Raw genomic sequence first — 26,796 nt, 5'->3', positions numbered from 1 at the left:
AGAAAGAATAAATCACAGTCCATCTACTGCATCTTGCCAGCATTGTCATGTTTATACCTTTGAATGTATCCTGGACAAAAGTTCATTTGCTGGCTTTTGCAACTTTCTTCGCATATGAGAAAATTAGAATGTTGTGTTTTTGTTTGGTTGCAGTGGAATTGAACATAAAGATGAGGTATACTCATGCATTCAGCTGACACCTGGTGAGCAACTGGTGGAGTCTGATGTGGAGCCTGATGTGAAGCCTGTTGTCTTGCCGGCTGTAGTGTCACGCCCACAGGTGGTTACTACCAAGATTTTTGCCCAAGCATCGCCTACACCTCTTCATATCATTGCTCCCACCCCCTCTCCAACTTCTTCCTCTCCCACCCCTGCTTCTGATCCAATTTCTGCAAGTTCCACCCATGAAACAAAATTACCTACATTCTCCTCAAATACAGGACCTCATACTGTCACAAGTAAATTATTTGGACTTGCTTCATCTTCTGTGCCCTTAACACAGACTCCCACACCAGTCCCCAGTCCAGCCAAGACAGCACAGATATCAGATTCTTCTCCACCCCTGCTTATCCCTCTTTCATCAGCATTCTCACGCCCACAGGCTGCTACTTCAAAGATATTTGCACCCAGGACAGAGGAAATGAACAAAGGCTTCCTTATGTTTTCAGAAGAGGAACCAGGCCTAACAAGTATGTTTCTTTGTAAGAATTTAAGACATTGGCGTCAATACTATATCATATTAACTAAATCGTCCTCTTGTTAATCTTAAATGATACATAATAATTGGTTGCAGTGCTCAAGGATGAACCAGAGGACTTGACACACCTGGCCCCAACTGCTGGAGATGTGGATGTTCCTCTTGAAACCACCTGCTTCATGTCAGACATGTTTGATGACTTTATACTTTCTGACACTTATTGCCCTCTTCTAACAGAAGACTTGAACACATTGAGTGATTCTCAGTCCAGTCATTCAAGTTCTAATAAAGGCGAGGGCAGCAACAGCAATGACCCTTTCTTCTCTTACCGCGATGAGACCTCCTCTTCTGGTGGATCTCCCAGCTCTCATCTTCATTCACCAGCCCTTTCAAAGGTACCAGTTTACATTTCTTTGAAATATACCACAGATTTGGAATTAAATACGTTAAGTTTCATTTTATGTGTCCTGCAGTTGCCTATAGTTGTTCACCTATTTTGTGGGTAGTAAGCTTTCAGAAAGAGGTAGGAAAGTTAATCAACATATTTATATGTCCGTTTCAGAGTCCTGGCGACTGTAGTTTGCCTTCATTATGTAGTCCAGGAGACCCTGGGGATGACAATAACATGACTCCTTTCTTGTCCCTGCATCTGGATAGTACTAGCATGTCAGACGGGGATGAAGATATGAGCATGCGTGCACCATACATCCCAATGGGGGTGGGAGATGACTATCCCCTACTCACATCCACGGATCTTATGTGGGGTGCTCTCCCAGACAAGCCACCTTCAAGTAAAACCAACAGTTCCAGTAAAAGCAGTAGTTGGTGAGTTCACGTTTCTTACAGGGAAATAGTGTTTTCTGAAATTCATATTCATATTCATCAGCTCAACATACTAAGCAAGTGTACGTTTCCATGAGCAGCAGCTTGTGCCATTTGAAGCATACTGTTTGTGTGTACGAGTAGACACATGCTTTTCATCATCTGGCATTTCTGTATCCTTAGTGAGGCTTGAATCATAAATGTTTAAGTCCATCATGTTCAAACAAAGCAATATACATTTGTATCAGGTGCACAACACCAACTGCAGCTGTTACGAAGACAAACCTAGGCTCAAGTCTTGCACAGCTGTTGTGTGCTGATAGTCCTGGACAGCGTTCTAGTCGACCGCTGCCCATGAAATGTAATGACCATGGAGGAGGCCTGATGGATCCTAGTGATGTACTTGGTCAAGTTATCAGGGAACATAGTGAGTCATGCTTTCTTTTCTTTTAGTTGAAAAATAAATATCCTGATAATGAAAAAGTATATGAAATGTACAGTTACATGCATTTTATCCTCAACATTAGAACACTTGACATCCAAACATCCACACATACAAGTGGCATAAGAACTGGTAATTTTTGTTGTATTTTATTTAGTTTTCTCTGTACTGCCTGTGAATGTGTAATGGACTCTGTATTTTCATTTATAAGGTAAACTACATGCAGTATTATAGATAAATAGGCTGTGTTCATAAGCTTACATTCTCTACACCCTTAAATATGTTATTTCTTATGGAAGGCAGTTAAAGCTATCCATGTAGGAAGCCATGAAGGCCCATAGGATTGTGAGAGTCAAGGGTCCCACATTTTCTAGACAGTGGGCTCACAGATGGTGGTAAGGTTGTCAGCCTTACGCGCCAGCCTCCATTTACCCCCCAAGAAGATTCCTGGTACTCATTTCTTTTAGGGGCTGGAGATAATTTGGATACTTCAAATTATGATTTGTTGTCTTTTTTTAAGGTTAAGTTATTTCATCTATATGCATATGCTTTTTCATGCTAATGAAAATGATGGGGTTGTAGATTAGTGATATAATGGGTTTATAAATTGATTTATCTGAACCAAATTTTTATTTACTTGAGCGGAAGGAAACGACATGCAACTCTGGTTGACAGAATTTAGGGATATATAATATGTTAAAGCTGCTCCAACTTATTGGCTTAGATTTCGGTTATCATCTTCATGGTGAACGAATTGGAAGGAAGTTGCTCGAGATATGTACATACGTTTTGCAGTTTGAGTGTAGGTGGGCGTATTGAGCTAAGCACAGTGCTGTCTAATGGGAAGGTGCCAGGTGATTATGAGATGGTGTGGTCAAGAATGGGATACAGCCATACTTTGCATGATTTTTATCCATTTTTACCGATTAAGTTGTAGAGGTGTACAGCTCTCTCAGCTGATGATGGTGGGTACAGATGTTTGCTAGGACTTCAGTTTGCCTTGAGTTCAGTGCTGTGGTTGGTCTTGGTGGAGTATTCCCCTATGACTGATTGTTATCCAGGCTGGAGAACCAGCAGTCAGCAGTAGACAGACTTTACTCCCACTGTGAGATCTGTATATCAGGCTGCTTGTTTCTTTTGCCTCGTTCATTTGGAAGGTGATGACTGCAGTATATTCTGAAACATTGAAACCGCTTCAACATACGATGCCACTAACCGTGGTAGCCAAAGTTACTGTGTTAGATATGGGCCATAAATCTAAGGACAAGATTATGAAAGCGGTGATATTTAGAACAGAAATGGAGGTAATCCTTTGGAAACTTATTCTTTACATCTCGTACATTGCTTGTACGTCACTCTGCAAAACTGGATTACTTTAATGCTCTCATTTTTAACCCAAAAAAACACTGAGTCAGAAAATGTAAGTGGAAAACATAAGGTCGTTCAGTTAAAATTCAAAGAATCTGCTAAAGTAACATACATAAGCATGCAGCCAAGTGAATTTGGAAGAACACAAAAAATTCAGTTTGTATAATACTATATTCTCATTCACCCATAACTTATGCAGAAATAGCCAAACATAAGCTCTCCTTAGCATTTAAATCCCTTCCTGTTGTGGTCCCAGCTGTGTGTCTCCAACCCTAAGATATTCACATCCTGCATAGAGAATATGATTATTTACATTTTGTCAAGTAGAATTCTTTATGTCCATTTTGTGTAAGAGGAAACTGAAGTGCATTTACAGTTGATCTGTGTTGAACAAGGATTTATTCACTTTGGGTTTTGCCCATTGGTTGAAACACATTTGGAATTAGTAAACCTTTTAGTTTCTTATTAATTTGTTTTCATGCCTTTTGAGCTATATTTTCTGCATTCGTCACTGTTGTTGATACTGGCTATGGGCTATGAAATATAAGACCACAATTATAAACTGTTAAATCTTATGCTTCTAATGGAAGTAATGCTTTAGAGAAAACAGGATTTTCTCACCAACTTGGACGAAACTTATAGCAGTACTGAAATGGAGGACCAGTAAAAATTTGTGCTGGTTGTATGAGCAGAAGAGTAGCCATTAGTTATGAAGTACTTAAATTAGCCAGTATTCAAGTATGCTAATAAATTTGGTTTCATTTTGCAAACATTGAGGTATGACTCAAGTATGGAAAACCTACCTGTAACCTAATTAACCTTCTTGGTCCTGTAGCCACCCAGTAATAAGAAGAAATATGTTATTGAGCTGGGAGCACTTGTAGAGCCAGTTCTACTTCATGACAGGGTGACTGGGAGGACAAAGGCTAGCACTTACTAACATATCTTCTAAGAATTTTATGCATTGGGCATAAATATAAATACATTGTAGTGTGAGAATGCCCTCTCTATAAGTAGACCAGTAACCCATGTTTACTGAATTTTAGGAACCTTCAAAAGTCTGTTAATTTACCATAATCTGTCTGAAACTCAGTTACTTATCAATAGCAACATGCCTGGGTGAGATTGGGTACCGAGATTTTAAATCTGATTGTTGGGATGGCAGCTTTTAATGGGAAATGTTATGTGTATTGTGGGACAAGATGAAGTATAGGAGCCTTACATCTGGGGTTTCAATTTTAAAATACATTAGCTCACAGCCTGGTGACATGAATGGTACTTCATACTTCAGAACAGTATTTATTGTTTCATAATTACAGATTTAACTTGTTAAAAATACAAATAAGTACTGTAGGAGTTTCATCGCAGTATGAATTTTGGATTGTAGTTTTATGTGTACACTTTTGTGAGATGTTTTACAGTACTTTATAAAAACATTTTCTGCCCTCCATAATTAGATTTATTTTTGCCATTTGAACTGTTTCCTACATACAGCTCGTTTTTGAACCCCCTGCCCCCACATGTTTATATTTTGATACTTCTATATGTTATAATTTTAGAATTGCTACTCTCAGAAGTGAGGGGGCACGCTGTAGCCTAGTTGGTTGAGGGGCTATGCTACAAGCCAGAAGGTCACGGGTTCAATTCCTGATGAGGTCATTGGATTTTTTTCATTTGACCTAATCCTTCCAGCCACACTGTGGCCCTGGGGTCGACTCAGCCTCTAACAGAAATGAGTACCAGGAATTAATTAAATAATTTTCCTGGGGAGTAAAGCTCGGCCGGTGCGTAAGGCTGACAACCTTACTGCCTTCTCTGAGCCGATTGTCTAGATAATGTGGGACCCTCAACGTCTCGAAACCCTATGGGCCTTCCCAGCTTGGTACAGGGATACCTTTATTTTTACTTTTACTCTCAGAAGTGAAGATCATTAGCTTTAATGTAATTTATGCTTAAACATATTTGTTGATGTATTGTGCAAAAATGGATATAATACAGGAGCCAGTATAGTTTAATGCAATAACGTAATTTACTTTTGCATGTAAAGTACAAACAGTAAAATGTGGTAATTTAATTTCCTCTTGTTATGACATCTGTGTCTTGCCTGTCATTTGGGAATGAAGTTGTGAACTGGATCATATACATACTTGGTATGCAACTCTTACTCAACATAGCTAGAATTTTGTATTTATTCTTGCGGTAGTTGTTGCCAAGTTGACTGCATGTACGCCAAGAAAACAGAAGATACATGTTGACAGGTATTTTAAAGAAGTTATTCTTTGTTTGTGGGTTGTATTCAGACACGAAGTATTCCGATCATTTTTAACCCTTTGACTGCCAAACACCGCACATAGAACAGCTACCTGTTAGAAACACCAAGGCTACTTAGGGTAAGTGCAGCGGCCTCCGTAGTCTAGAGGTAATGTTCCCACCTCATGACTCGTGGTACGCAGGTTCAAACCTGGTGGAGGTCGTGGAATTTTTAAGGGCGGAAAAATTCAGGGAACAAGTCCTCCGGGAGGGACTTTAAGCCGTGGGTCCTGTGTCGTAGCTTTACGGCACGTAAAAGAACCTCATATCTCCAAAGGAGGTCACTGAGCTAAATTCAAGGACATTTCCCGCCCAGCAGTAGTCTCTAACACCTCTGATAGATGGGGGAAACATTATAGATACCGCCAAGCCAATAGAGGCCGAACTCGCTGGCTCGGTCGGGACTGATGGTACGCACCAATATCGGTAGGGTATAGAGACTGGTAGAATATCATAGAGGGAAGCACAATGGACCAATACTGGTCTCAGTGCATGGGGAAACCCACCCTCTCCACTAACTAACTAACTAACTAGGGTAAGTGCAGTTGGACAGAAACACCAACAGTACTCTCATAATATTTACAAATGGCTACCGGTGTAGATAATATGAAAGTCTGTTCTTTCCTCTAAACATCAGAGTATTACACCTTTAATGCCATATCTTGACAGAAATTCTTTACTAAGGGATTAACATAGAACCAGTCCTCTTTGGTAGTTTAATAGTGTAAATATACTGAGCAGATTTAATTGGCTCATGGTGTGCAGATGGTTAAATGCAGGGTAGCACATATTTAATGCATGTGAAAATATAAAATTATTATTGTAATTAATTATGTATCACAAAACTGTAGGCAGTCAGTCTGTTCTTATGGGGTTGACTTACGTTTGCTTTTTTTTTTAGTGGGGTTGTCAGAAACAAGTGTTCCAGCCACCCTTGTCAAAAGTGTGAATACATTAAAAATTATGTTGTTGAAGCTGTCACAGATGTTATGATTGAGATTTTACATCACATATGCAAGAGAACTGAATATTGATGGGATGTTTTATCATATTACAGCTGGTAGCCACTAAAACAGCGTGTCTTATAACATACAGCGAGGGATTGACATTACATGTTTATATGCCTTGACAACTATACAGCTTCCTCAGTTCATTTTGTATTTAGTTTTGTATAGTGAAAGGAGAATGTATAAGTAGAGATATTGTAGCTGCTGTGTTGCCAAGCAACTGAAACTCTCTCTCAGATGTAACCCCCTTTGATTAGAAGTACTGAAATTCCATAATGGCTTTCAAGTCAGACAATAACCTTAGAATGAGTGGAGCCTAATGCATTATATCCTAAACAATTTGAGCAATACATCACATATTTATGTTCAGTTTTCACATATTTTGCTGTGAGTTTTCAGTCATATCACACAGGTGATATGCGCTTTGAGAGTGGCATTTCGATATTGATTGTATCCTCTGTAAGGAACAGCATCTTCAGGTAGTGTGGAGTGGATTGCCATTCCAGGGCTGCCTCCCCAGCACATACTGCCCCTGAAGGGGGGTGGTCCCATATCATCTACGGCAGGCATAAAGGGCGCAGGACCTGCAGAACGACCTTGCAAGCGTTCATGTACTCCCACTACAGATGATCAGTACACTTCTGCAATCATCAAAAGAACTAAGAGCGAATTGAAGGCTACCCAGAAACTGCCATCCCAGCTGCTACAACAGCTGATCCAGACAAGTGGTCCCCAGCAAGTATACTCCAGGGGACCACGGGGTGACTCAGTGTGGGTTCTAGATGGAGGGGGGACACATAATGGCAGTAAACAGCAGCAGCAGCAACAACAGAAACAGCCACCTCCAACACCCAGTGACAGCGTTCTCATGAATTTACTGGTTAGTGGTTGTGATGTGAGTGCTGGTTACATATGTTTAAGTTCTAAGAGAAATCTGCCCACACACTCATCAGCATAGGCAGACTAGCAGTATTTCTGATATTTGTGCATTATATTCTGCATACCTAATGATGCATAGCTGAGTTGTTTACACTAAACGAGACCTAGGGGATTCTGGGTGTTCTAGAAGTCAGTTTGCTTGATTCCTACATAGAGATGAAAAGATGAAAAGCAGTTATGCATTTAAACACAGAAATATTACATGTGGTTGTTAGGTTATTTTATAATGCTTCAGATGGTAGGTAGCATAAGCTGGTAAATAGTAGGATGATATAGTGAACTGGGAAAAGTGATGTTATGACCTAGTTTAAGGTATTGTAACTGCATTTACCTGCAGGTATGGAGGGAAACCATGATAGCTTGATTCATATAGCCAGTCCTCAGTCAGAATTTTAACTGGCTATCTGCACCACAGAATCAGTCTGTTTGTTTTATTTCCACATATAAACTATTATTAACTGGAACTGAATTGCACCAAGGGCCATTCTCTTCTCATGTATATTTCAGCAGCTGGTTCACACCCAGGTATGTCACTGCAATTGCATTGTATAGCAGAAATATGCAGTGGGGCAGCAGATGTGAGTATCTGAGCACCTGGCAGGGCTGCTGCAAATGCTGCAAGGAAGCAAGAGGAATGAAGCTCTGAGTATGAACACTGGCAGCACGTGCCTAGAGACTGCCAGTATGAAAACAATTCTTATGTCTGTGATTTATCCTGTATTACTGAACATGTTTGTTGTTACTGTGGTTCCATTGGCTCTCTGTATTATCAGGACAGAATGTGTTGGGTATCCCTTGTGGTACAGAATTCTGTGCAGCATTCCGTTTTGCTGTAGCACATCAACATGCAGTACCTCGCCTGTACATTTATTGGACATAAGCACACCTCTTTGTATTCATTATAATTTTTAATAATCATGTCTTCTATAGGTTCTATAGAGCATAAGTGGGAATTAGGATGTAATAGTGATTCAGATTTCTGTCAAAGGCAACCTGTTAGTTCATACTGAAATTGCTACCTGATTGTTTGGTATGTAGTTAAGTAATGAGTATTGGATGTTAATACAAAGGAAGATCAATTTTATCACATTCCCATTACTTTTTGATGGAATGTGTCTGATATATTTTAGAATGCTTTTGCTTTATGCTGAGTTAAGAGAGGCATGATTGAGCAGAATACAACTTTCAGGTAGTAGTTAGAAAGGCAACAACTGTCATCACCGCACAATTCAGGTCATGAGAAGTTGGAAGAGATTTTTACACCCAGTACTTCTGTTTAAGTGGCATCTCTCATGCCTGTTCTTGTTAATTGTCTTGTAAGTAGTGGTCAAGGAGTACAATTGTAAATATTTAGTGATACTATACATGTGAGGACTTTTCTTTATGATATCCTGTTTACAGTGTTGTGGATGGAGTGCAGCAAAATTGTAAAAGTGGTGGAAGTGTCATCTGTACAATAAAAGTGAAGTAGTTTGAGTATCCCAATATCCTAATCCTACTGATTCATTCTAATTTCATGAGCTACCTCTGTCAGTTGAGATATTTTTGAAGTTTAAGTTCTGGGCTGACTTGCAAAACAAAATTAGTTTTATCTTTTGTGAGCAAATGAGAAGTTATATCTCAGAATTGACAGAAGAAACATGAAGAACAGTGGCAAGTAATGCTGGGTGACTGACAGAACAGAGAACAGTAGCAGTGAGTTGTAAGTTAGAAGCACTCTAAAGTACCACTATATCTATCTTCATGTAGACAGGGTATCAGTTATATGAATAGATTTTCACAGAAAGATAAAACCTCTCTTGAAAATATAATTATCAACAACAATGAACATGTGGTATTCAAGCAGTTGATGCTGAAAAATGGAACTTTTTTTGTAATTACGTTCTCTAGACCAAAATAACTGGAAATTATGAAAATTATCAACTTCACCCAAAGCTGTACTTGAGCAGTTATCTGAATATGAAAACTTTAACTAAAGAAGAATAAGGCTGTCTGTTGTTCCAGTAATCTCTGTCTCNTGCACGAGTTCATTTTTTAGCGTACTAATTGATTCATATCATTTTCTGGGTGCCATATTATCTTGTATGTGTAGTTTACTATCAAGGAAATTAATTTAAGATATCCATAGTAGCAGTAAAATGAACTTATATGGTCCCATAAATCAATATCACTTTAATGTGCAGCAAAGAAAACAGAGCGAGATTCAAAGTTCTCACACATTGAAGATATAGACAGCAGTCTTCTCGGTTGTGACGTAGTGTAGTCTGGTAAGTCAACCCTGAAGATGGAGATAGCAGATTCCTCCAAAACACTGGTAAATGTCATTCTGGTAACTATCTAAGACCACAGTTTGAAGCAGACAAAAGTTACTCAGATCTACCCTTCACCCATGCCGACATCACTAGTACATTTCTCTTTATTACCATTTATGATGCAAAAGTACAAGTATGAAGTCACAGCCTATAATAATATAGTTCATTTTTGCACACATCCATGTATACTGCAAGTAATCTGGTTTTGTTTTGTTTCATATTCAGGTGAAATATTTCTGAAGTTTTTCCTTGGAAGGCTTTGCACAGCATAGATTCTGTTATTGGTGTGTGGTTGTGGGAAATCTGCAGTCTCTTAGGTTAAGTGGCTTTAGCATTATAAATGTACAACTTGTTTCCATTGGTAGTTATTGACGTCCTTTGGTAGTTAGGACCTTAACTTTCTTTGTCAAAGCATTCCTGATGGCAAGGGCAGTTTAATATTTCATGTATTCTGAGCTTCATTAGCATATTTCTTACAAACAAAAATATGTTATAGATTTAATTAATTAAGTGTGCATCTTATGACTTTTAATTACTTTATATGTTTTGAGCTTGATTAATTATAATAGAAGTTTATTGGAGTACCCTCTAAAGCAAGTGTCACTCTACATCTGGTATTTTGAGCTTCAATTTTGCTTTGTCTTTATTTTCACTTTAAGTCAAGCACTGCAAGTTTTATAACTTTACATTCCAGTTGGCCTCACCTGCGTTCTTATGTCAGTTTGCTTAATTGGAAGGTCTTCCGCAGTCATGCAGTGATGCATTCAGAACATATAGAAGGTTGCTCTGTACCATGTGTTGCAGATATTTTCAATGCATCACAGAAAAATGTTCCATACTAATTCTTATTTTATGCATCATGAAATTAAACCTTGGTGTTTATTTGTTTCACATTTTTAGAAGGAATTTACCTCTGTTTTCTCAAGTTGGAAGTCATCAGCCTAGGAAGTGTGATTTTATTTTTTGTTGAGATAAATTAAAATTGGGTCACATGTTTAACCCATATAACTTATTTGCCTGCTTATCACACACCACATTTTCAACAGAATGATATGTTCACTTTCTCATTTTGTGAAAATAATGGTAACATGAAACTGAGACTGCAGTTGTGAAATTGTTCATATACTCATACTAATTCTATTTAAATCACCATGCCAAAGTCAGAATTGTTTAAATTCCATACTGAGTGAAGCAAGTACTGTTTATGTACACAGAACAGCAGAGTAAATATTGGCTGCCTTTTTAGAGAATGTGACATGCAGAAATCAATTGAATCAAATCAGCATATTGAGTAAAGTGATGTACTTTATACATCTGTCTCAGTTTACAGCTAGGCAGATGATTCTACACACGGCATTTGTAAGAAGTGAATATGTGAAAATGTTGTGGGATGGGATTGGACATATTCTGGAAAGGAAAACTCCATGACTATGAAAGGAACACATTCATCAAAGAAGCATATACAGAAAATGAAAGTAATGAAAGAAAGGAAAATTGAAGAATACTGTTAAGCAGCATAATGATCTATGTAGTGACTATTGTTATACTTGATTACTTTGTGAACCTGTTCATAAGTCCTCAGGTGTATTATATAAAATAGCAGCATTACAGTTGCATCACTGATACAGACCTAATCAGTTCATCAACATAAGTCGTTGAAGAGATCTGTGAATAGACTTAACATTTCAAAGGGTAAATTGAGATACAATAATTGGTATGCAGTTATATTAGTTGTTTTTTTTGTGTGTGTGTGTGGTCATGTTCCCCATGCTGTACTCATTTCAGTACATAATGTACATGTCATGTGTTGCTTGCCTGCGGTGAACTTTGTGATGACCCGTAAGGAACCTTTGAGATCAGCATCAGGAATTTCTTGAAACTGAATAAACATCAGTTGCTCAGGGAGTCCATGGCACATATTAATAGTTCAGGTAGTTTAAAACGTGGTGACTGAATTTAGACATTGTTTGGTATTTTAGATTATGTTAAAATTCGGATAAAGAGGATAAACTATAACCACCTTTCTCCCCCCACCACCGCAACCACCACACAGTGTAATAAAATGCTTATAGCATAAAACTCATGTCATCCATTGTTTCTACCCCAGACAAATTTTTCTAAATTTCAGATGCAGATATGAAAATTCCTTGATATAAATGCCTTTTTAATAGGGTTGGTCCTTTCACACCCACACATGATCCTCTAAGCTGCAGTATGTCCAAAGAATGAAGATTTCCCAGTCTTATGATGCTAAGCCATCTGGAACCTCAGTCCCAGAAGGGCTTTAAAGGGTGCCTTTGCAATGTGCAGTACAAGAATTATGAATGTGTGTTTAGAAGTAAGGAGGTTTTATCTTACTGTAAGGATCAAAATATGAGAACAGATCAGAATTTTCAAGTTCCTGAAGTGATGGTGCCTGTGAAAATTTCTGTCTTTTGAGAGGCTTTGTAGTCTGGTAGATAGTTACCATTGTCTCAGAGGAACCTGCTGCATCCATTTTTACCGTCCGAAACATTGGTGACTGTGTGTTGGATGATGTGGTGTCATGTCCCCAAAACTTTAGTCTTGGAAATAACGTTTCAGTGCAAGCATTTATTTTCATGCATTTGTGTGGATATGAATGTTGGTGTTATGCTTAGTCTGGATCTTTTCAAAACAAATCATTTCCTCTCAGAGTAGTTGCTGTGACAGCTGAACTGTATCCACATATAATCTCTATTTTGTGTTTGGAGTACATATTGCTGGCCTACAAGCTAGTAGAGTAGTTACTGAAAAATTTACAGCAATTTGAAAATCAGTTCATTGTTCAAGCAGTGTCAATTTCTAAAGAATTCTTGAAGACGGCAATACTACCAAAATATACAGAATCTTCCTCAAAGACTGAATTGGCCCACTCTTACCATTAGCCTGTTAGTTGAAATCCCAGCTATTTATCTGCTGAGCAGGAGGAGTCAGGGGTCACTGGTAATGTGCTGTGCATTGTAAACACTGATGTGCAGTTCTTAAAATGAATAATAGTTTAAACACCATATACAGTTGATGCCCATAATGTCTCTCTTCTGCCATTAAACTGCAGGTCTCATGAAAAGAACTGTATGACAGTAGTTTGAGTTCACTGACCTCAGTATATGTAATTATTTTACAGATGTTATGCTTACATTCATCCAGTCTGTGGGGGTTATTTGAATATACTTTGGTTTTAAGGTTTCCCCATAAATAAAAACTACAGAGATTTAAGTCTGTAGATGCTGCATCCCACAATTTATGACTTATCAGTTTCGTGTTCAAATGCCATGTTTATACATTGATAGAAAAATTAGCAGTGTGTGCTGTAATGCTGTCTTGCATAAAATAACCATGTCTTGTTTGGGTTGAAGAACATCATTGACATACTGCTCTACATTAATAGGCTTTTAAAAAATATGGGTATTTCAAAAGTCTGTCTCATATTAATACTGATACCAGTTATTCTGATCATTGATATACCTACTTGTGTGGAACTAAGATTCATCAGTAAATGTTGCAGGTCAAGAAGACCAACATACATTGGCAGCAAAAACCAGAAATACGTTCTTGCTTTCTAATCGCCTTCATCAATTCCTTTGACCTGTCTGGCTTTAAAGTGCAGTAGATGTAACTTTTAGTCATTCTCCATGCTGTTATCATCAAAACCTGTGCCTGTTTGAGTCCCTTATGTTAGGGATTTCAAGGTGAATGTTCTAATCTGGCTCCAAATTTGTCAGACTTTTCCTCAGCACAGCAAATATGTCTGTATGCCTGTATTCTTTGTCCAAGAGAGATGCTGTTTAATAAATTTTGTATCACCGATACAGAAATTGCTGATGAAGCTGGAACACAAACACTAGGACACATGGTAAAACCATCCTTTAAATGATATGATTTATTTTTCACATAGGTATTGTACAGAAATACCTACTGTTTGGGCATATATTTCACCATCCCAGTTCAGTACTGTAATGAACTTCTGAACTTATAAGAACTGATACATATTCCACTGAGTTGTTTGCAGGTTCAGTGACAGCTGTACAAGATAAACAGTGACAAAGACATTGCATAGTACTGCAGATGACTCTCCTCATCATTCGTGTATAGCATAAAACATGTTGAGTTACTGGTTACAGGACATATCCAGTTCAGCCTGTTAAGAAAGACTCTGTGTCTTACCGTTAAACAGAGTATCTGTGGAACTGCAAGCTTGTATTCTATGCCTTGAAGTGTGTTATAGTTTCTTGCAGTGACTTTCATCAGTGAGAAGAATTTAAGTTCCAACACAGGATCCCACGAATGAAAAAGAAAAGTGATTAGAAATATATACATCAAAATAAGATTTATTTATTGGAATGCAGATTTGTAATTCTGTACAATTTTGCAGCTCTAAATAAAGGATATAGTATGTGTGCTTTCATTTTCTAAGAAATGTTGAATTCTGTTTGTGGAAATTCAGTTATAAAAATCTGGAAGACTCAGATAATGCAGTCATTATTTCTGATGTGAGGCCCATTTGGAATTGTATAAACAAAGTTAAAATAAAAATTTCTGAGTGCAAAGTGAGACATACTTAAGTTTGAGAAAATAGTTAATTAAATTTTAATTTTTTCCCCATATCATTGCTTCTTGAACAGTGTGTGATTTTGGTAGCAAGGGGACAGTCTGATAACTGTGGCCACAAAATGTAGGATTGGGGTTTCTAATTACAATTTTAATCAAAGAAAAACTGAAGTGGCATGAAAGCCCTTCATGTTTCCTTATCAGACAACTGCACATTTATTTAGCTGGCTGTCATCAAAGTTTATTAAATACAAGTGTGAAATGTCAAATTAATCTGTTATCTGTCCATATCTTGGTATTTCTGTTACTGGAATAACCCTAGTTAAGGGAGCAACAAATGAAGTTTGTTTGGGTGGGCTGACCAAAGTAAGGAGCCAAGGAAAAGCATAGGTGGTGTTCATGGTGAGGTGTTTAACATAGAATTCCTAAATGTTCTAATGCATGTGTGTCTATGGTAGTTTATTATTATTATGATGTATGGCATGTATGTAAAAGTATTATGTGGTTGAAAAGTGTCAATAGGACCAGTCAGCTGTAAAAGCTGTAGTAGTAGAGCAAAGAAAACTATTTATATTTTCTTTATATCTTCTTTATGTGTGGTCATTGTGTACCACCCTGTGTTTTTGCATGCGTGAAAACGTCAGTAGTGCCAACAATTTAAGCTCTGCTCTGTGTAATAGTGCCAAGTTGAGGAAAGAAAGAAAAGCAAATTGATTTTGCCACTTGATAGAAGCGCTGAATAGTCCTAATGAGTCCTCTACTGTGTACCTTCTAGTATGGTGACTTTGTTTGATTTTGCTGGTTTGCTTGGTTCACTACCAGGCACAACTTTCTGCTTCACTGTTTGCATACCTTTATTTAAAGAAATATACTTAAACTTGAAAATGTACAGCCATATTGAAGTCCAGTTTCTCCAGGAAAGGGAATACTATGACGCTCTACAAAAATTTCTTCTAAGTAAAAAATGTCTTGATAGAATACATTGGGCATAGGAGTTGGATCTACGTTATATCTTACTTAGCTGTTCTTGGAATAGCTTAATTAACTTCGTTCATTATTAAGAAGTACATTTCTACAAGAGGCGGTCTGGAAGAAGCCACTTCATTACCATGTCCATGTCATGTTATCTTTTATGTGTAGAGTGGGGAGTAGTAATTTCAAAATTTGAAGAAACGTTTCCCAGAAGCGATATATTCATCTGCATAATATGTCCCAATAACAAATATGGATAAGAAACTAACACAGTATTTAACTTTAACATTTCTTTGTCAGAATTTATAATGTAATAATTCAATGATGAAAGATTGTGGCTAGATTTGTATTTGCTATCTTGCATTCTTCAAAATTATTATGAAACCCAAGATGGGTTGAGCAGGAATTGACTTGCTTGCAGCTTTGAGAAGGAATTCACCCAACAAATAAGGCATATTTAATGTCTGGAACTCATTAAAAGAATAAGCAAAATAGATGTATCAAGTGACAGATAAAAGAATAAGCAAAATAGATGTATCAAGTGACAGATATCGTGTATATATCTCATAGTACGTCCTGCCAGAGTGTGAACCAATAACCCGTGGTGTCCAGACTTCTGATAGAGGATATTCTTCATCCTTCAGAAGTATTGCTTTCAGGGATAAAAGTAATGAAACTCAAACGGAAATTTTTGTTTCTTTTCATGACGATATTCTGTAATGAACATTTTAGTATGGAGAGTAATTTCTTGTTTATAACATAGCTGTGGGACCCACGTCCTCTTCCTTGCTGTTCGCTGGGTGGAAAATTTCAGAAGTGGTATTTTCTTTAACATTTTCTTACTAGGTAATTTATAAATACAGCAGGGTACAGACAGGACCTTTGATGAGAGAATGTGAATGCACTATAGGAACATCATCACATGCCCTTTCTTTCCTCCTATTCAATAGAACTGCTAGTGAAGGGAAAACTGTAGTTGATAGGGCCTGCATTACGTGTCATATTTTTCTGCACATCCATGATAGGTTTGTGTTCTGAAATGTCCATACTGCAAGGTTATGGACAGCTGTACTTCCCATTCATAAAATTTTTCATTTTAAGGATATAATTGCTAAGTAGCTGTAAGCTGAATGAAAGAGTTACATCAGAGTTGCTATTCTTGCAGAGTATGTTTAAAATGGAAAGAGTTATATATGTTTATGTGCTTCCCCCCCCAATTGCTGTACTCTCTTCAACCAGAAACACCAACTGGAGCCTAATTTTACACTTGCACTACCAATTATAAATTTCGGAGAGATGTAGCTTATAGAACACGAATGCTGTGATTCAGGACAGTAGCAACAACTCGGTGAAGACCATTTGCTGTTAGAAGATTGCTCTCTTCTTTGAATATAATGCTGCCACATCATCATCATCATAACCTTTGTGATAGTGTATGTTTAATGTACGTATGAATTCATTTTAAAAAGAACGTGGTTTGAGCTTTAATCTTCGGCAACAGTTTTGTGTGCGTTTAAAAATAAAATCAGCTGATTTGTCATGTATAAAAACACATGCAGAGCATAAGTTTCCACAGCTTAATGCTTAAATCCATTGCCCTCAAAGTAAACTTTTTTAGGTAGGTTACTTAACGACGCTGTCAATGTCGACACTGTGTAGTGTCGATTGTAGGGTGATCAGTGAATGTGGAGCAGTTGTTGAAGTGAGAATTGGTGATGCAAACTGAAAGACTTTAAGAAGACCGACCATGGTGACACTTTGATCACTGCAAATCCGACATTACCTGGCATGGAATTGAACCTGGGCCGTGACAGTCAGACAAGAAACTTTAAATGAGAGTTACACTGTACCATATGTATACCTGATGTGAGAGAATGGCACTTGGCCACTGGTACTTTCAGGCTGGAGGAGAGGTCACTGTATCATAAGTGAAATCGATTACTGTCTTTCACTGATCGGTACCCAAGTGTCATTCTCTTTTGCAGTGGTTACCCAGAGGCCATTGACTAGTTTCAGAAATGAAACATGCTAATAGGCAGATATAATCTCCATGTGAGGCATGTTTAATGCACTGTATTCAGAGATGAGACATGCTGACAAATGCAGTCTCCACATAATACAGCAATTTAGTCAGGTGTGATCTCCACACAATGCAGTGTTTTTACAGATGAAACATGCTGACAGACATATAATCTCCATACAAGCCAGCCATGTAATGCATTGTATTCAGAGATAAATATATGTACTCGTCAGCTCTGCCACACTTGTCTGCTTTCAGCAACTTGAGAACTCTTGAAGAATTTTTCATTAGATAGAAGTAATGAACACTTTATATGAAGTCATACATGCAGGTGTATGCTCATATCAGTCATATTATAGTGAAAAATATTTTGGAGAGAAGTAGAGAAAAATTCATTTTATGCTCCATATCTGAGTCTTACAGTTTTTGGGAGTTACACAAAAGTGATAGGATAGTTGGTATAGTGACTGGCTATGGGCTGGACAACCAAGGGGTTGGAGTTCAAGTCTTGGTAGGGTCAAGAATTTTCTTTTCTCCACATCATCCACACTATCTCTGCGGGCCTACCCAGCCTCCTATCCTATGGGTACCGGGGACTCTTTCCTCGGGGGTAAAATGGTGGGGGCATGAAGCTGACCACTCACCTCTGACTACTGCTGAGGTCAAGAAAACTTGGATGTGTACATCCACTCCTCATGTGTCTTCATGGCATAGTGCTTAATTATTTAAGCAGAGGGACCACTTTACTTTTTATACAAAAGTGAGGGAAGATGCCAGAATTGTTACGGTATGTAAACATTTCCCAGTTAGTATTATTGTCACTTGCTGCTGAATTTGTGCAAAGAATTGTTATCTGTCAGGTATTAATGAGGTGCAAAATCCCGGATGAGGTTTTGTTGACAGATTACATATGTTGAATCCAGGATGCGCACGAGAATAAGATTTAGATTGAAGACACTTTTGTATGTTTCTCCATTCAAAGACCTGTTTTCTCACTGAAACACAAAGAGTCTCAAAAATTTCACACAGTGCGCCTGATTTGTGTACATGTATTTTAAATATTGTTCCTTATGTATCATAAACATTTTTAAGTAATGAAAACTTCTGATGGGTGCATAAGTTCTCATTTCACTATTTCTCATATAGCAGTTTGTATTAATTACTACTTGTAGAGCTTTGCAAAACAACAGTTTCACATTTTATTTTACATCATGCCTCATAACCTACACCTTGGTCCCAAACAACATGATCAAGTGGGTAGCATTTTCAGGAGGTCCCAGGTTTAAATCTCAGCTGGAGGCTAGCTATCCCGACTAAAGTTTCTTGACATTCTGTCCAGGCAAATACCAGAATTGTACCTTAAATTAGGTGACAGACACTTTTTTTCCCACGTCCTTTCCCATTCATTACTCACTAACATCCTGCTATTTGATGCTATAGTCCTGTGTTATTGACAGCATCATTAAGTAAACCGTAAATAAGTGAAACCACTGCACTGGGTTTTGTTTCATTTGGTACTTTTTTCTATCACACTGTATCTTGGATAGGATTGTTCAGCTACTGGATGTTGAGTTTTTATACAATCAGAGTTTTGGCTTTTGTAGGAAATTGGCAGTGTTTGTAAAGCACTGGGATGGGTGCTATGATTTGCTGTTAGGTTTGTGGTCTTCATGCCAGTAACTATGAAGGTTGCTGGATGTGGCATTTGAAGGAATGGACTGCTTCTGTCTTCAGGATCAGAGAATAAGTTAAGCAAGCAGCTAGCCAAGTGTTGAAAGTTCTATGTTCCGTTGAACTGTTGGTAAACTTCTACCAGAAAACAGTGTGACATCCCAGAAGATAGTACCCTTATTATTGTTTTTGTTTATATGCTTATCAGATACATATCTATTTTAGGAGCAGAATGCAGTATGTCACTTTGTAGCCATTTCTTAAAGCGTACAGGTGAATGGGCACAAGAACTGACATTGTATTCACGCATGCACATTCTTCAGAAATTACATAAAAGTGAAGTTTAATCTTCATATATTTTAGCACAGTAGAATATAGCAAAATGAATTGTTCCCTTCTGTGCTTAAGAAAATTTTATTTAAAGTGAATTTAAATTAACTGATCTGCTAGTGTCAGGGTAATAATGAATTTAAATGGTGTAACAAAGGTTTAAAATATTGTCGTGTGTGCATGACTGTAGATGGTGTTTGGTTTGGTAGTTGGATTTATTGAACACTTACAGATTGTAACTATAGTGGTATTGCTAATTCACTACAGCACATACTTGAGTCTTGTTAGTCTGCTGTGTGTTCACTGTGTCTGGTAGTGGCTTCCAACAGTGTCCTCTGCTTCTGTGCTCACATTCTTACTGGCTAGCGACTGTGCCACAACTATCGACTCTGAACTCTACTCCACTTCACTAACTGAAGTACTCACGGTCAGTCGAGTGATATAGCCTCAGAGCAGACCCACAGAGAACACCACTTGCAACATCTCTTCTACTGTGTGTCATATAGCTATCACACAGACCACGTGGCAACACTGCTTCCTGCTGAAGCTCTCCTCTTGTTGCGTGACATCACCACAGATGCAGGCATGACATGTTCCTCTGTCACATGTGCAGCCATTGTTACACTGATAAATTGTTACCTGTGCTGTTACCTATTAATGGCTCTCAACATGCTGCAACCTTCATGAATAACTCCATACATGAAATATAAGATGAACTATGGAACTACAGTGTACAGAGCTAACCACAATGCAGTTGGATTGTGTAACTAAAGCTCCTTGNGTACAAACATTATTCCAGTAGTACAATTATCATCAAGGAGAAGATGTCATATTAACAGTAATTCTGCATGAGTTACAGTACCACAAGGGATAACTGCAGGGAAAATTTCCTGAAAATTATGTTGTTACTTTACATATCCATCACTGACTGAATATCTGATACATAAAAAGTTAATCCATACTTGATTATTCTTTTATGTCAAGCCTAAATTACTATCTGATCAGAATATTTACTGATGTAATTTTGATTTAACTCTTACTGCATGTTTCAGGGAAATCCTCGGAAAAAGAAAGGTGGAGGACCAAACTTACAAGACTCAGCAAAAGATGGCAGTTTGCAGCACTGTAAAAGTGCATGTGTGCAGGATGTTTCAAAGGTGGTTCTGAGTGATACAGGGACATGCATATTACCACCACCAGTTGATGACGGCATTGCACAGCGCAAAGCCAGTATACGGAAGAACTCCTTCTCCCTGCTTGACCCAGAAGGAACCACCATACCATCATTGATTGACCTGAGTCAGCGTGACTATGATGTGAATGCTCCTGTTAGCTCTGGCTTACTACAAGGGCATGATCTACTAAAGGCACTTGAGACTAGTTCAAATACTCTTGTGGATTAGTAATGTTCTCAGCTCAGAGGCAGTGTCAGTGAGAGCATTCGTAGCTGCAGGATGTGTCCATGATTTCAGTTCTTACCAGTGTCTTTTGCCACCAGTAAACAATTTGCTACTTAGCTTGCATTGATTTTAAGATTGACTGCAGTGAGGACCTTTCGTAAAGGTGAATGATTTATTCTTCAGCGATAAGTCATGGTATTCTTACATCATCTGTATTGCAGCATTATCTTGCATATGATTCAAATATTTGACCATGTTTCTGTCCTTTATGCAACACTTTCATTTATGTTCTGAAAATATGGGGATTTTTTGTGACCATTCACAATGTCGCTATGACATGTTGTGGTCATCATTCAACCATCATCAGGTATGTCTGTGCAGTTATTTGAGCTGGTACACTGTATATGATTGAGGAAATTGGCATTAGAATTAATATAAATTGAAATAATCTGTTGTAGTTTAAAATCAGTTCATATTATAGTAAAATCAAAATTAATACTAATGGTAATGCTATTATGTTTTCTTTATATTGTTGAAATACATTATTAGATGGCTTTTCTGTTGTTCGTATGCCCTAGTTTGGTTCAGACGCTTACTTTAGCAAACTGAACCGTATGAACAGCAGGAAATCCTACAGCGACAAAAGAACAGCAGCAGAACATCACACCAGTGAACTGTTCTAACAGTATGAAGAAAATAAAAACATCAATATTGATTTTAATTTCAATCTTACTACAGTTTTAACCAATTTTAAACTATGATGATTTCAGTTTCAGTTGTAATTATGTTAACAGTTGCGTCAAGCATGCACAGTGCACCAATTTACATAACTGCATAGAAATGCCTGATAATGGTTACACAGTGACTGAAACATGTACATAATGGTACTATGAATGGTTAAATAAAACACCATTACAGAATGTCACTAGAATGTTGCATAGAGCAGGATGGAAACACAGTTATAAATATTTAATATGATTCCAGTGTTAAACCCTGAAGGACACATGAACCCATTTGTATTTATTTCACTGATTCAGTAAAATCGTGCCAAATTTGCGCGCTAAATATGGTGGTATATGACAGCATCCTAAAAGAAATTTAGAAAGATGAGAACATTTATGGTGTTTTTGGACAATCCCATGCACTAAGGAAAGTGATGTGTCTGCAGTAGAGTTTCCACTCGTGCTGGAAACATCTATGTGCATTAACACATCACATGGCATTTGTTGCAACATTCCATTTCCCACCACCAGGTTTGTGATGTTGCTTCTAGAATACATATTGTGAACTGATGTTGGTACTTCAATTTTTAACTCATCTAGAGAAATGAAAATATTGAATGTGGCATCATTCTCATAGCAGTTTTTCTTCCTCTGTTTTGGTGGCATGACAGTACTGTGTTGCAGGCTGGCTGGGCCAGCCTGTACTGAACACTTTCCCCACTGTTTTGAGATAGTGATGCTCTCTTTGTTATAAGGAGGAAAACTGGTGAAGGAATTTTATGTCTATTTTTGTGGTCATGATGTAGCATGAAGTGTAATATACTGCCATACGTATTTGCAGAGGATTGTGGAACTAGAATATGACCAAAAGACTCAGTATGTACAGTTACATGGTACAGTTTTTATTCCCAAAATCATTAGTGATTTCTTATATGCAGTTGGCTTTCTTGGAATCTAACCATATTTCATATTGTATTATTAAAACGAATTTATTAGTAGTGAATGAGCTGCAGAAGGCACAATACCCAGCCTTCTGAATGCTGTTATATATATGATGATGGGGTGCATGATATATATTATTTTTACTGAGAAGTATATATTTGTTATTTGTGTAGTGTTGGTTCATACTCACTGCTAGATCTGGGCCCTCCACAGCTCTACATCCCATGGCTGAGGTTGTAGCATTCGTTATTGGGCAGACATTTTAACTCATCACAGAGCACACATCCCCTGTTCCTTTCATGTACAAGTTCATTTTATCACATTTCAGTATCAACATAACTGCTGCTTGTATGCATGTGAATTTTTAAGAGAGGTGGGAACTTTCTTTGCGTATATATGGATACACCTACATTTCATAATGCTTTAACTGTAGGGTTCCAAAATGTTTTATGTATATTTGATTTGCAAATAAAGCTAATGAATTCACAGTCACATGTAAGGTGTTTTGTATTTATTGTTACAACATGTTGTTCTGAAATTTTAAACACTTTTCATATTTCATACAGAACAAAGTTTCGAAGGTATGTATTATGAATTAGTTATAGTACAGAATACCAATATCAATAAAGTTTAAGTGTTGTGAGAAACTATGTCCACTCAGGAGAAAGGAAGCAGCCTTGGCCATGGTATGTACCCTACAATGCTCCTGAGATTTATTTCCACGTTTGAGTTGAATTAGGATCTGTAGCTGATCGATTCTTCATCATGATGGATTTCTTGAGGTGCATTTATTCCTTTTTTTACTTAGTGATTACTGCACTGTAGTTGCAGAGTCTAGATTGACTGTTTTGAAATGTGATTTATTTACATCTGTTATCCAGTTTTAATACATTTTTATTGCAATTTGTTTAATTGTGTGTTGAACCAACGATTTTCAGTTCTGTATGCATGTACAAAGATTGTGCTTATAATTATCACTAATAAAGTGTTCACTTTTTAGCGAGTTACTGTTGTTTGTTTGTCTGTTGTCTTAGATATTGTCTGTATTGACATATCTGGTCTGCCCAACTAGGCAAGGGCACTGAATCCATTTCTGAATGGAGATACTCAAAGGGGAGTTCCTGTTACCCCAACTGATTGGGTAATCATGAGCGTGATGGTTGGAAAAATGGGAAATAGAGGTGAACGTTTTAGTCTAAGCAGAAAAGTCCACGCATATTTGATGATGGATTGAACTCAGTACTTTCTAAATAAGAGTTTGTTTTCTTAATCCAAGGCCATGAGGTCCCAGTTGCACTGCAAGGGAACTAGTAACCATCACTTTGATGTTAACTATGCAACTGGCAGAGTAGTAAAGAAGGTAAACCATGCAGCAAATATGTAAAGCAGGAAATCTGTGTCAAATATTCTCCCTATATGGATCACTACTGCAGAAGTGTTGTGTGTACCTGAACATTTGAAAGAAGTACTGCAGCAATGGGGACATGCTGTAGCATAGTTGGTTGAAGCACCATGCTACAAGACAGAAGGTCGCAGCTTCGATTTTTTCAGTTTACCTAATTCTTCCAGCCGCACTATGGCCCTAGGGTTGACCAAGCCTTTAACAGAAATGAGTACCAGGAATCTTCCTGGGGGTAAGGGGTGACCAGTGGCTAAGGCTTACAAACCCATGGGCTTCCACAGCCTGTTACAGAGATAGCTTTTTACTGCAGCAATGAAAATGTTGTATTGTGTTCTGTGGTTGCCACTTTTGTGCTAAACTGTGTGGTTAGGAGTGCTTTAGCTCACTGAACTCCGCACTCATCCTCCCTATGAAGCTATCCTTAAGTCTCCCCAACCTGCAACAAGTAAGAAATGGTGTAATTTATGATTTCAGCACTGATTTGAGTAAGTTGGCTAAAGCTGTAACAGTTTTGACTTGTATTCTGCAGGTGTACACTTCCTTGAACAGGGCACTGACCATCCTGATTGAGATTTTCATGGTTTTACTCAGCCCTTCCAAGCTAATGGTAGGATAGTACCTTAAGCTAGGTCACTACTACTTCCTTCCATATTCTTTCATGTTTGTTACACTGTCATCCAGCCTTTAATGCTATGAAGCCTGTGTTATTGACAGCATTTTTAAATAAAAATAGTAAATCAATATATATGGACCTAAGAAGGAGCAAGCAAGTGAGCAGTTTTTATATTGCTTAATAAGGAACCTCCTGACTTCCAGGCCACCTAATATTGTCGGTGATTTGAAATTAAGGGAACTGATGGACTGGTCGTGTGGCTGAGGAGACAAATATTTTGATGAAAACATGCGCTAATGAGGAGATGGAAATATAACATTAAGATAGACATATTAAGATGTGTGTTGAAGTTGGTCTGTGGAAGCAACTGGCTTTCAATCATGCCCAATATTGAGATTTGGCATTGGTAATTTTGAACCTTTGGGATTTACTACAACAGCGTTAGTTTATTCATTAAGTGTCAATTCAAGTCCACTGAAAATGTTCCAGTTTTTATAATACAGATCAGCAATACATAAAACAGTGCAAAAGTTTTGTACAGTGGTTTTTGTGCTGAACAAAAATAAAAAAAAACGAAGGCTGTATTCTTTTAACAGACCGCCTCTGTGGTCTAGTGGTCAGAGGTCCCGGGTTCAATTCCCGGTGCTACCATAATTTCTTAGTAGTTGGTCTGGAACGGGGTCTGCCCAGCCTCGTGAGGATAATTGAGGAGCCATTTCAAGGAAATAGCAGCTCCGGTCTAGAGAACCGAGGTTAAGGGTCGTGGGGATCGGTTGCTCTGACCACGTGACACCCCCTATCCGCAAAAGTTGGCACTAACTTCGCCGACAAGCGGCGGTCGCCTGGTCGGTATAGTTCGCTTGCGGACTACAGGCTATGGAGAATGTTTGTTTTGTTTGTATTCTTTTAACAGAGTGACATTTAACAACTGAAGCTATATAGTACCAAAAATAATGGCACTGTTTGGATCTGCAGTATATCATAATACGTAGTAACAACAAATCTGCCAATGATTCAGCCTACAGAATTAAAACAGTTCAAATTCCATGCCGACAAACTGAACCAGAAAGCTTAGTGTACTTCTTGAAAAATAACTTGTGTTTTATTCTCATGAAGTGTGTTTTCAGCATAATTGCAGAGACCAGTCAGTTTTCAAAGTAAATTCGACATTCTGACGGCCTCTGTGGTCTAGTGGTCAGAGTTTCTGGCTACAGATTCAGAGGTCCTGGGTTAGATTCCCGGCGCTACCAGATTATCTGAGAAGCAGTGGGTCTGGAACGGGGTCTGCTCAGCCTTGTGAGGACAATTGAGGAGCAATTTCAAGGAAATAACGGCTCCGGTGTAGAAACCCGAGATTAATTGTCGTGGGGAACCGTTGCGCTGACCACATGACACCCTCTATCCACAAAAGTTAGCACTAACTTCGCCAACAAGCGGCGGTCGCTCGATCGGTATAGTTCGCCTGCGGACTGCAGACCATAGAGCTTGTTTTTTGAATCGCTTATTGCGAACATGTATAAACCAATACTAGCATAGCTGTGTACTTGTTTTCAGTGAGGCTAAAGGTTGAAAATAGCCATAGCACAAGAGGCGTTAATCTTGGAGACGATTCCAATATAAAATCCCATGGAAGAATAAGTCCCTTGGCAGCAGCTGTTTCAATATTTTCTCAGATCAGTACATTAGTGTTACATGTGTCAGCATGCATCTTTGGTGATTATTTATATCATGTGCGAAAACTGTTTCACACATTCCAACTAAGGTTTTGTAACGCGCTTCTCAGAGATTTAAGAAATTCAGCTGTTATGTTTTAGAGATGTAACAAAAAGCTTGCTTCTATCACAGTAGGACCTTCAAGGAATAAGTGAGTTATTATAATTTGTTAAAGTTTTTGCAATATGGCAATAAGGTGGAAATTATGAATTGCTATTCACATAAATCCTCGCAATTGCCAGGAAGCACCAATTTGTTAAAAAGCTTAGAATTCATTAAAATTGCACGTAGAGCTTGGATAGCGCAGTCGCTATAGCGACTGAATACCGGCTGGACAACCAAGGGGTCGGAGTTCGAGTCCCAGTGGGTGCAAGAATTTTCACTTCTCCATGCTGTCCAGACCGGCTCTGGGGCCCATCCAGCCTCATATTCAATGGGTACCGGTAGCTTTTCCCCTGTCGGTAAAACGACCGAAGCGTAAATCTGGCCACTCACCTCCAATTAATGCCGATGGCAAGAAATGTGGGTCTATACATCCACCCACC

General features: G+C 38.1%; 1 protein-coding gene across 6 annotated transcripts in view; it reads left to right on the top strand.

Annotated features, from left to right (window-relative positions):
• The window catches only part of LOC111872707 (protein similar), a 201,192-nt gene extending 177,664 nt beyond the window's left edge, over positions 1–23,528 (top strand). For 3 of the 6 annotated variants that reach the window (XM_023866860.2, XM_023866856.2, XM_033754804.1), the window contains exons 8-13: positions 154–689; positions 794–1,092; positions 1,260–1,522; positions 1,768–1,946; positions 7,111–7,541; positions 20,512–23,528. In XM_023866860.2, the coding sequence (XP_023722628.1) occupies positions 154–689; positions 794–1,092; positions 1,260–1,522; positions 1,768–1,946; positions 7,111–7,541; positions 20,512–20,862 (2,059 nt within the window). In that variant the 3' untranslated portion in view covers positions 20,863–23,528. The remainder of the gene's footprint in view (positions 1–153; positions 690–793; positions 1,093–1,259; positions 1,523–1,767; positions 1,947–7,110; positions 7,542–20,511) is intronic. The other 3 variants (XM_023866859.2, XM_023866857.2, XM_023866858.2) reach the window with 3 other exon arrangements.
• The last annotated feature ends 3,268 nt before the right edge of the window (positions 23,529–26,796 follow it).

The sequence above is a fragment of the Cryptotermes secundus genome, unplaced genomic scaffold (assembly GCF_002891405.2).
Source record: "Cryptotermes secundus unplaced genomic scaffold, Csec_1.0 scaffold374, whole genome shotgun sequence".
Classification (NCBI taxonomy): domain Eukaryota; kingdom Metazoa; phylum Arthropoda; class Insecta; order Blattodea; family Kalotermitidae; genus Cryptotermes; species Cryptotermes secundus.
Note: the sequence above shows the minus strand (reverse complement) of the source record. Positions and strands in the feature narration are given on the sequence as shown.